A 12,266-nucleotide genomic window follows, 5' to 3' on the forward strand; every position below is an offset into this window, starting at 1 on the left:
TTAAATTTACAGATTTAAGATTTGAAATATGAAAAAAAAAATCAAGTCAATTATTATCCGTGAGTATATTGTCATAGATTAATCATCTGTCATGGGATTAGTCAGTTTAGTTCCATCTGAAATCAATTTATGGCAAACTAGGCTATAACTCAGTTTTACATATCTAATATTACAAAAATAGTGTATTATTAGTATTCTCTATAACAGAATGAATTGCTAAGTCTTAAATGACTGGTAAAATATAATTTACTTAGACAGGACATGCTTCATGTTTTGGGGGAGAGGATGGATGGACAGCCCTGCAATTTTTAAGTATGCATCGTGGATACACAGCTTGTCCTTGGATTTATTTATACAAATAACTGTGTAGGTTCTCACTACACCGTAGACAGGATTTGGCGTAACAAGACTGCATTATACTCCCCCATGTGTTTTCTTTTAGTGATTAATACCAGAATACAGCATTTCTCTAGATTTTTGCAGTTACTATTACAAAACATCTATAGAAGTTGAAAGTATATGTGAAAAGGGGTCGCTAAATGAAGTTAGCTTCTAGTCAGCAATAACTACAATTAGCAACTATTTTATTGCTAGTTGGTGGTCTCTGTTAAATGAATCTGACATTAAAGGATTCATTTAGTCTAGTTTTTTTTCACTTCTGGAAAAACTACTAAAAAATGCCTTTGTTACATACATTCAATAAAAGAGGTAAAGGACTCTGCTTGAGGTATGGAAGGCAAACTACTCTAGCAAGCACAAACAGCCTTTACTCCTATATAGATAATGTTATATATCAGAGGTGCAGTGACTTTTGTAACACTTCATTATTTTAAAACATTTCCTGGTCTTCTCAGTTAACATGCAATAAGATAAACAATAAAACTACATTGCACTCCAACAGCTTTGTTAGTGCAGGTTTCTAAACTGTTGTACAACTTGTAATTTATCAGTTATAACATACCTGTGAGGTAAGATTAAAAAAAGTATGTACTTAAGATCTTTCAGTCCAAAAAGCAGTTCAACCTACTGCAACGCTTCTCAAATGAAGAGTCACATTTAAGCAGTAAATTAAAAGTGTAAGACAGAAAAGAGGCAAAAAAGCAGCTCTTGATTGTCTGAAGCAATGTAGGGATTCAAAATATTATGAATCCCTCAGCAACGTTGACTCAGACTGGAATAGGTGGCACTATACAACAGTATGATGCAACTTAAATTTCTAAAACTTCACACCTTCTTTCACTTTCATCTAGTATTAACATTAGTCTTTCCACACGAGCAAATGTAGTTAAGACAGTCCTAAGCCTTTTCTAAGATAAATATAATTTAAACTGTCATTGTAAAGAAGATTCTTTAGGTCTTAAATAATCGTTGTCACTTTTTCTGATCTTTTTCTAACATGAACCTCAATTCTGGTGAACAAACTGTTTAGAATAGAGTTCTCCATAGCAAGGTTTGCCTCTTGTCAGTTCGGTGTGGTGGGGGGATCAGCTAAATGAAGTACTAATCCTATGGAAAATTATTTTGTGATGCAAGAGCATATCAGAATGCACTTGCTGAAGGGAGAAGCAAGTATTAAATTGTACACGAATCTTAAATCAGATACTTCCTAACTCTGCAACCCTCATCTTCTCTCCATGCCATTTGGGTTACTGTTTTTTACTGATGTGTACACAAAGTTGTAAACAAGATATGAACTAAGAAAGTAATTACTGAAGTGAAATAAACTGAAGTCTAATAGTACATAAAATATTTTTAATAAATTCACCAGTGAATTGCACAAGTTTCTGTAAGTTATGTATACAGAAACATGGTATTAGTATTCTAGCATTTTCTAGAGGTATTCAAACAAATAGAAGAATACTCAAACAGGGATTACTTCTTTTAAAATGACTGCTGACAACTACGTGGAATCAAATCTCCACATATACATGAAGGTAGTCAGATATTTTTCTTGTCTCAGTCTATCACTAAGATTGCTTACTTAATGAAGAATATTTCCCACTTTTTTAAGCTGGAACAGACTAAATACTTTGAATATGATAATAGCTATATCTGGGTTTCTACCATCTTCTAAATAGCCTGATATCCAGTTCATGACAGATCCCTAACTGCACAAAGCCACCATTGTATAATTCTGTAACAATGGCATTCAAAGGCCATGCTGCCACGAATGTGCTGTTATCAGTACCCAAAATAGCAATGAAATACTAGAGACTTACACACACACAACATTTATATCTCCCAGCTATAATACATATGTACAGGACCAAACAAAAACGTAGCTCAAACCTGGTAATCCTGCTTCTGACAATTGGAAAGGAGTAGAAGAAAGAGTAGGAGAAACAGACCAAGCATAAAGCACAACTCTAGTTTCTAATAGATAAACTCTTGAGTTAAGAAACTTCCTACGGTATCTGTATTTTTGCATTTTATAATGCTTACTAGCCTTTTCTCCCATATATTTGTCCAATCCTATCTTAAATGTATTTATACTTTTAGCATGTGTAACACCTACAGCACTGAATTCCACACACTTCAATTATGCCTTATGAAAAGGCACTTTCTTATTTAAAAGCAGCTAACTTGATACCCACTTATTCTTATTTTATGAAAACCATGAATATTTATTTCAAATTCATCTTTCCCACGCCATTCATAATTCTAAACTCTCAAGTCTTTTGTTTCCAAGCTGAAGTTCTTATCTACTCAGTCCCTCCTTGCATTATCAAGCTGTACTTCTTCTTGTTAAGCTTCATTCCCTTTGAGAGTGAATGACCACAAGTGCATTCAGTATTCAAGACCTGAGGGCATCATGGACTTACCATGGCATAGTGATGTTTTCTGCTTTTTTGTCTGATCTTTTACCAGTCATTTCTAATAATCTAGTTGTCTTTCTGATTACTGCTGAGTATAAAGCTATCATTTTCATAGAAAAATGATGCTAAAAGATCTCCAGAACAGTTACAAGTAGTTTAGAGCCTGACACTGTATATGCATAGTTGGAATGATTTTTTCCCCATGTGCGTCGCTTGACATTTATCAGTATTGAATTGCATGTCATCTTATTGTCCTTTCACTCTATCTTGAAACCTTCTGTAACTCTTCTGTCAGTTTTAATTTTCACTACTGTGAATAATTTAGTGTCATCAGTCAGTTCTGTCACCTCCCTATTCATTCTCTTTTCTGGATTAGTTATAAATAGCACATGTTGCAAAACAGAGCTTTGTGAGGCACTATTCTTAATATACCTAGATTTTTTAAAACTGATCTCTATTCTCTACTTAGTAAATTTTAACTAGTTAGAAGAAGTTGATCTTTCATAGGGTAAGAGGGAAGGGCCACCGAGGGATTTCAAGAGTCCTTGGTGCATGACTTTGTCAAAAATTTTTTGGAAATCCAAGTACACTATCCAAAACCAGACCATCTGCCTCCACAACATTCCTGATTTCTGCAAGGAAAACTCTACTAGTGAGGTATGAGTACCCAGAAAAAGCTGTACTTGCTTTTCTACAGTATTTTATTACTTACAAAAATCAGATCTTTTGAAAACAAGGCACAATTTTTATAGAAATTCTTCTGCAAAGTCTGTATGTTACTTTAACCCTTAAAAGAGAAAGAGAGAAAAGCCAGTTTCAAAGTAAAGTATTCATCAGCTACTAGGAGGGTCTTGAAAGAGAAAACTGTAATTTCAGTCCTTCTCTGCTTGTCTCCACTGTTCAGGAGATGTCAGACATAAGGCCTGCACCCTAAATATATGTGCGTGCTTTTTTAGAAACAAACCAACATTGCCTCAGCTTTACTTTACCTCACCAAACAAAGTCCAAGCTTCACAAGTACCCACTAGAAAGCAGTTCTAACACTGCAAGGGCTCACAGTCAAAGGATACAATACACTAAATTCCTGCTTAGCAGGAGGTACCCCCTAAGCACGATGATGGAGAACTAAACTTCCATTCACTTGTGCTTGCCAGCAAGGATGAATTCAACTATTCAACATATACATTCAACCACTATGTATTAATGAACTAGCATATAACCAAACTTATCCATTATCCCCTAAAACTTAGGATATGTTTATATGGATAGCTTAACCCTCTTCTCAAGGCCACAGAACTTACCTTAATATGGTTAACATTACAGACCTAAAAAAAAAAATCTCTCCCTGGATTAAAACTGAGTTTCAGAGTTCGTCAAATCAGTGCTTAAGGCCAAAGCCTTGACATTTGCTGTTACACTGGCTGGACAGAAAATGTAAGCAGGCTTAAAGCCTGGTCCAGAAGCATTTGTGAACCATGCTGTTCTCAAGTGAAAATCAGACCCTGGAAATAAACTAACATAAAGGAACTATACTATCCATTCCATGCAGCTATGGTATCCAAACTCGCAAGTGACTAAGCCCATTACTTTACTTACAGAGATTTTTCGAGAGGTATCTGGTTCTTTTCAGTGTGCATATGTTTAACTTACAACTACTGATAAATAAATGCTCCTTATCCACTATTCATAGAATCGTTTAAGTTGGAAAAGACCTTTAAATTCAATTCAAAGCAGAATGTACCAAAGCAAAGACCATCAGCTCCCAAACCCTTTTTTTTTCCCAGCCACATGTAAGATCCACAACATCCAACAGCACCATGACATTTATTCTCATTAAAATTCCACATACAAAGTTATTGCTGAAAGTGACCATGGAATTAAGATCATGCTGCCTTCAAATTTCTTAAAGCATTTGCTGGAGGCACCGCATGCTCCTCAGTGTTTTAATATTGCCAGTAATCTCTCAGAATGTAACAGAAAAAAAATAATCTAATGCATGTTAGAATGAACTGGGGAGAAGGATGACATCTCTGTAATTTTTTAAAAAAAAAGTCTTCAGAACTTCAGAATCTTCATTGAGGTGGGTTTTTTTTCTTCTGGGAAGAGACAGCACTGATTGACTGACTCAATATGTCAATTAGTACAGAACGGGTTTCACAAAAAAGTCTCATGTCATGTGGATTAGCTTAATGGACAGAAAGCCACATGTGGTGTAGAATTTTAATCTACTTGAAAAGAGAAAGTGATTGAAGAAATGCTGTACAATATGTTCATATAGTCATACCCTACACTGTCAAAATTAAGGTGTCAGTGGTTAGATCAGAACAGCCTGTGGATGAAGAACACCACCGATGCTGAATCAAGAAAAGACTAAGATGAGCAGAAAAGAGTGCTTGCAGAAGTTTCTAACCCTTGTGTTGTGATCTTTGGTGAAAATTGTAACTCTTATATTGTCAACCAGTAGATTTCCATGTCATACTGCTTTTCCCTTGACTTCCCTTCAAGCAACTCATCATGTTTGGGTGCTTTTATTTGAGCCTGATTTTCAAAAGTAAGTTTTAAAACCTTGAGGAGAATCACTGCTGACAATTTTTGCCTCAACCAGAGAAGAACTTTCATGCTTTGGGTAAAACATCATCTGTGCACATTTGTGGGACTCCCACAGGAACTATCTGCCATCATAAACCTCATCACTTCTCAAAGTGCTCCGAATTAGCATACATCATTTTTTTTTAGGCAAACAAATATACTTATCAGAGAAAATAAAAATTCAAATGATAGCGAGCACAGAATTCTTCCAGTTAATTATCTAAACCTTTATGAAAATTTGAAAATAAATATTACTATAACATTATCTGGGTTTAATAAATACTTTTCCATTTAGGTGTTTGAAGAAAACAGGCAGTTGGACTTGTGTCAGTTTAAGAAACAGGTTTATATTCCACTGCAGTCTATACAGACTCTTTTGATGGTCTTCATCATCATATTTGTGTACCTGAAAATCTACAGTTTTGTCAAAATTTGCCAAGTCACGCTTACTGTTAGTCTTTATATCTTGTTAAAATGCATACAACTGCATGCAAAATTAAATTACTGCTCACTTATGGCTTTCATTTGAGCACTTTCAATTAATTTCCCTTGACTTTATCACATTTAGCAATATATAATACAGTCGGTCCCCACAGAAATTAATCTCCTCAATAACTGACTTCAGGTTGATGGTAAGCAGAAATTCAATCACAAAAAAAATCAATGTGCTCAATCTTCTTTGTTCAAGGTACAAATACAAAGGCAAATCAAAGATGAACTAAACCCAGAACAAGTAATTATTTTCTTCTCAAAGTGGAAAAGAACCTGAAATGTTGCTCTTAAATTCCTATTAACTTACACAATTTCCATTGCAGCTAAACTAAAACCAGAACAGAACTGAAAAACTTACTGGTTCTGCTTGCTTAATGTAACCTCACTTTTTATTACATTCATTAAACTTCATTAGAAATGCATTTAATTTCTGATTAGAGACTTTAAAGCAATGTCACAGGCATAGTGGAAAAAATGCATCCTGTCAAGAAGGTTTTGGCTTTCCCCCCACCCCCTGCATAAAATACTATTTGTAACCAACCTAAATGAGCAATCCAGGCTTCAGAGATCAGCCTAAAATACACATTTCTCTCCAGTAAAAGAGTTTCCTATTAACCACTGTTATACATAAATATTGATCTGGAAGCTCAAACATGTCTTGCTTCAACTTTTTAAAAAAGCACTAAGTTCCACTGGGTGCTGGCATTTATATTCATAGATTCCAGTCATGCTCAGCGAGCAGCAATTAGAAGATATCCCTTGAGTAACAGCAATTCTAAAAATATTCTGTATGCATCATAGAAGATGAAGTACCACTTTCCTCTAAAGTAATGTATGCTGTACATTCAAGTATAATTAGCCCACTAGACTTCGTAAATAGTATTAAACTAATTACTGTTTGCACCACTAGTGGCAGATGTGGTTAGAGATTATTAATTACAGTGGACAATTTCTTGAATTTAACATACCAAATACAAGGCAATTTATCCACTTTATTTTGTGTCTGAATGGCTATTTGCTGAGTGTCAGGAGGGCTCTTTTAAATTAGGAAGAACTGTTATTATGAAAATGAGTGAGTGAAGTAATAGATTTTCTTTTCTCAAAAAAAAAAACCCAAACCCTGTTCATTGACAAGCATATAATTATTTTTAGTTAATAAATTCCAATATATACCTAATTTAAATCAGGGAAACTATTCTACAAAAATGGTATGTGGCATAAATTTGCAAGCACTGGACAGGCAGGAAGTTTTATCTCTAGCGACATGAGGTTAATTGATGTGCTCAGATGGATTTTAAATAAACATCTAAAACTTTCAACATATGTGATTAAGTAAACTGTTCCCCAAAATTTAGATACTTACATAAAACTCACCTACTGCTAGCCAGAGGTTACTTAAAAGAGAGTGGAATAGTCATTCCCTGGCTTCAATATAACGTTCTGCCAAATGTGGGGATGAGAGCAGGGAAGAGTTGTAAAGGTGAGCTGTCTCCTTGGTGCTATTTTTTCAGAGAACTCCCAGACCATTAAAGTTTAAACAGCTAGGGGAATTTTATTTAATGTGCTGACACAAGGTATTGCCATTTCAGTAAATGTTGGACCTCCATAAAAAAATGGTACATATTTCTGTCAATATAAGACACACTGTTAATCCACGGAAGTAAAATGATGATTTTTAAAAACTGAGGTGATTCTAGAATGATACAGTCATAATACAGTGACTTGCAAGCTGACAGGCTAGTGAGGAGATATCAATAGGCATTCGTACCTCACCTACATTTATATTTCTTTTCTAGAACATCATTTGCCATATTACTTGAAAGTAAATTGAACTGCTCAATTCTGTACTATTTCCCCTCTGACTATTAAGTGGTTAGATTTTTGTGCATAAGGACCATTTTCTTGAATATCACTCTTTCATGAGCATTAATGAAAATAAACATTAAACTTAATTAAATTCCAATTTATATTTTTGATTAATTTTACAATTTTCACTTATTAAGACTTTATAATCTAAATACTCAACCAATAAGCAGACCAAATTGGATTCAACTTCTAAAACTACTTAATTTCTAAGATCACCCATTCTCATCTAGCACAATTCCTAAGATTACTCATTCTTATGTGGTCAATTTGCTAGTGCCTTTCTAGATTTAAGTGCTGTATTGAGTGTGTCCTTAATTGCCCTAACTGCAATACAAACACATAAATTTCAGTTTGAATTAAATGGTCACCCCAGTAAGTACAGTGGGTTATACTTCTGGTGGGAATTCAGGCACAAAAATGCATTGGTACAGGCTACAATGATTTGTCAAACAGTGATTCAAACATTCCAACCTACTGATTTGCTGACAACTGTTTCATAACATAATTGTTCTGGCTTCAGCTAGCTTAGCTCACAGCAAATCATTTAAACACTTCAAAGAAAACAAAACTTAGTGATGCAAGAAGCTTACAGTATGTGGGTCTGGTAATTGTAACAAAATTTTTAGTAAACAAAAAAACCCCATAACCACCATAACTGCTATTGATGATCTCATGAAGAAGAGTATTGATGGAATGGGATCTTCAACCCTCAGAGGTGGTCTTTCCAAGCTATGTTAAAAGCATAATGACAAATGAAGTGGTGAAATTTGCACTAACGCACAGCAACATACTTGCTTTGAGGCTGAAGACTTACACAATTCAAGTGTATACTTATATGAAAATTATTTTAAGAACTTCTATTTCTAAACTTTAAGCCCTTCTTATTCTTCCTCTAACTTCTCAACTAAATATAGTAAAGTGAGTCTTGATGCCTTGCTGCTTCTTTGAAAATTAAGTCTGTAGATAAACAATAAGGATTTTTCCTGTCAAATAGATCCACAATACATTTTAAGCCATATTTTAAATAGTTTCTAAATATTCAAAACATTCTATTTATCAATGGAATTAGGCCAATTAGCCTGCAACTATTTCATTTGTTGTCAGACTTACAGTCAAGCGATGGATTGTCAACAAGACAGGATGCTGTGTTACTGCTTCAAAGATTGATAAAGTAGTCTTAATCAATTCTTCTGATGCAGATTGACCTATTGGGAAAAATCATCATATTTCTTTATAAAAAGCAACAGTTATAATGCCTGCATATAGAAGTACTGCAATATCATAAAGTTACCTTACCTATTGCTCCATCCAAGTTTGTTTCTCCTGAATCTATCGATCTGATAAAATTCTAGAGAAGAAGCAGCATTTATGTTAAAACACTTTAGAAACAAAAATTAAGAAGAGTAATGACTGAATAATTACAACATGAAATTCTTTAAGGGACTGTGTAAACACAAGATGTTAATGCACCTACATTAGGAAACAATGTCATAATAATTAAGATATGAAAGACTGAAAGCATTCATGATCTAGCTGTTATAACAATTTTTCAAGTCTGTAATGCTGCTGGACACTTAAACGTAGAGTACAGTAAGGACTATTACGCTGACTAATGTCAGGAATGATAACATTGCCAGCTAAATAGACAGTAATTAAATGTCTTTATTGTAACAGAAAACTGTAATTACTTAGAAGACTTCAAATTACCTTGGACATGGCTATGTTAAAATAACCCACAAAAATGACCAAAGACCTTCCAGAAAATGCAGTTTTCTACATCTTTTTGATCTCCATGCATACTACACACACTACAGATACAGTTACAGACAGGAGAACATATAAAAATGCATAATCTTCTATTAAAAATCACCCAAATTAGTCACCATTTTTTGGAACAGGGATAATGAAATGTTAATAATCTGGGTTAAGTATATACAGTACAATTAGACCCATAATTCTTTTGCCTTTTAATCTTGATTTCACTCTTTTGCTTTCACTTCTATGCATAGCTGTTTATTTCATAGGGGGGAAAAAAAAGACATGTTATTAACATTTGCTAGAGAAGGAAAAATTCTCAGCAGAATTTATATTATGCTCTTTTTTACTAATGCATTATTTACTACACAGAGATTTTACCATGGATAACATCTTTCTCATTTTCAATTTGCACATATATCTATTTATTTATATGATGTAAAGTATTAAGAAAATGATGCTTGTTTTATATTTCACTATCAATTAAAGTTTTGTTATTGTATCTTAAATTGCAGAAGTGTCTACATGGGTTATCTTTTTCTCAGTATGTAAGAAACATCTGAACGATTCTTCTCTAATTAAAATACAGTTAGAAACTAATTATATATTTCTTAATTTAAATGCATCTCAGAGGCAGTCAAAAAACAACAGCTTCTTTTAAAAAAAGTTATTTTATCTTCCTGATCAGTGAAGAAAATTACTAGTTATTATCTAATTAACTTGTTTTGGAAGAGAGTAAATTATTTTGCTTGCTCGTTTAAGACAGTTTCACACCTAATCACAGTCTCAAGACCAATTTGGAAAAATCAATACAGTTGGTGCAAAAATTGTTCTGGCTACTAATGCTTATTTCCTTAATTTTCTATTAGAAACACAAGAAGATGATGTATTTATACAAAATAAAAGCTATCGAGGGGTTTTTAAGCAACAGAGAGGAATGGTGTGTGTATTCCACTTCGGGTGAGTCTGTGCCCTATGCACTCCACCAGGAGCCTACTATTAGCTGTGCCTTTGGGGCAGAGCATGTCCTCCATGTATTCCTGTTCACAGCTGAAAACATGAAAGGACTGTCCCGTCTCCCTCTCAATTTCTTTGCACAACACCACTGAAAATTACAGTGATGATGGAAATAACTTCAAAGCAGCAAGAAAAAAGAAATTCTCAATGAACAACAGTTACAGGAAAATAACTACTCTTCCTTCCAGATACCGAGCACACATCTTTCCACTCCAAATCATTTCTTATTGTTAAGAGTAAGATTTTTGAATAAATCAGGAAAAAAAAAAAAAAGAGTAAAAAAACCCAAAAAAACCTGAAAGACTGATTTGCTAAAGTCTTAGAGACCTCAATTATAGCACAGCACTTCAAAAAAGTATAAGCTGAAGATCGAATGTCCCTTTATAGATGTCAGTGGGAATGTCGCTAATCACAAAATTCCAGAGTAGAATGTCGCCTGGTAGAATGGATAGTTACTCTTCCAGAAGTAATTTTATTAGTCATATCATAATACAGTTATATAAAATGGATTCAAATTTGATAATAATTTTTCAGATATACTACTTCCCCTCCCTTTTTCATGCGTAAATTGAAATAGTATATGTAAGTTCCTGAATTGCCTTGTTCGATGGAGACAGAATGACAAGATGCAGGAAATATTCAGTAATCTTCTCCTCCTTGATCTGAGAGGAAAGCTGTGCTAGTATAGCTAGCCTGACTTCCTCAGTCAAGTTCAAGCAAGCTGGAGTAACATCAAAAGAAAACCTACGTTGTACCCGGTCTGCTGTACCTGTCTTGTTGACAGAAGAATTTCACCTTCTAGAAGGTTGATCCAAGACCATTAATAAATCTACTGCCTGGTTGCAAATGCTTCAAAGAGATAGAAGGCTTTGTAATTCAACATCTACAGATTTAATTTTTTTTTCTTCATTCTAATGCTAATTTTTATACAAATATTTTAGCAGACCTAAATTAAACCCACATTTTCTTGGAATCAAGAGTCAAAGGAGAAAAAGAAGTGAATCTGAATGGTAAACTTCAATCTAGCTGTTTGTGGTGAAGCATTTCTTCATGTTACTGTGGAAGTAAATACCTAGTTGTCATTTATGAACCCATATACCTAAAAGTATTTGCTTAACTCTGAAACGCAACGTTGGAATATGCTTTTTTCTCATTTAGCAGAAACAACTGCTTTCATATGAGGAAATTACATTACAACAGTACTACTTCATTTTTGCTGTACTATCCTATGGCACAGTTAAAAAGTTAATTTTCTATTGCTGATGTCATAAATAGGTTGTAGATGTTAACATGAGACAAATATCTTAGCTCTATAGCCTACAACACTCAGCTTTTCATCAACTAAATACAGAGTAAAAGTATTGGCAAAAAGAAAAAGGTAACAGAAGGAAAGAATACTTTAAATATAGATTACATTATAATATCTTTCGACTCATAAAATACTAGCATAAAATTCTAGAAAGAATATTCTGTGTAATTCAGAGATAAAGTACGCAGGAAATTCTCAGTTTATCAGACATATGCAGAGTTTCTCTATATTTGAACACAGGACAGCTTATTTTCCCTTTGACCCAACAGAACACTACAGAAAATATTTTCTGATAATAGATAAAGTTTTGAATATAATCAAAGCTTAAATTTTATATTGAGAATAAAGTTCTCTCTACAATTTATAAATATAATTGTATTACATTAAAATAATTCCCCAAATTTTATGCATATGCATATTTT

At 33.7% G+C, this 12,266-nt stretch overlaps 1 protein-coding gene across 5 annotated transcripts in view; it reads right to left on the minus strand.

Moving 5' to 3' along the window:
* The window catches only part of ULK4 (unc-51 like kinase 4), a 252,397-nt gene that overhangs the window by 155,705 nt on the left and 84,426 nt on the right, over positions 1–12,266 (minus strand). For all 5 annotated transcript variants that reach the window (XM_074840823.1, XM_074840813.1, XM_074840835.1 and 2 more), the window contains exons 27-28: positions 9,060–9,111; positions 8,874–8,968 (exon numbers count right to left, since the gene is read on the minus strand). In XM_074840823.1, the coding sequence (XP_074696924.1) occupies positions 8,874–8,968; positions 9,060–9,111 (147 nt within the window). The remainder of the gene's footprint in view (positions 1–8,873; positions 8,969–9,059; positions 9,112–12,266) is intronic.

The sequence above is a fragment of the Strix aluco genome, chromosome 1, assembly GCF_031877795.1.
Source record: "Strix aluco isolate bStrAlu1 chromosome 1, bStrAlu1.hap1, whole genome shotgun sequence".
In the NCBI taxonomy this organism is placed as follows: Eukaryota; Metazoa; Chordata; class Aves; order Strigiformes; family Strigidae; genus Strix; species Strix aluco.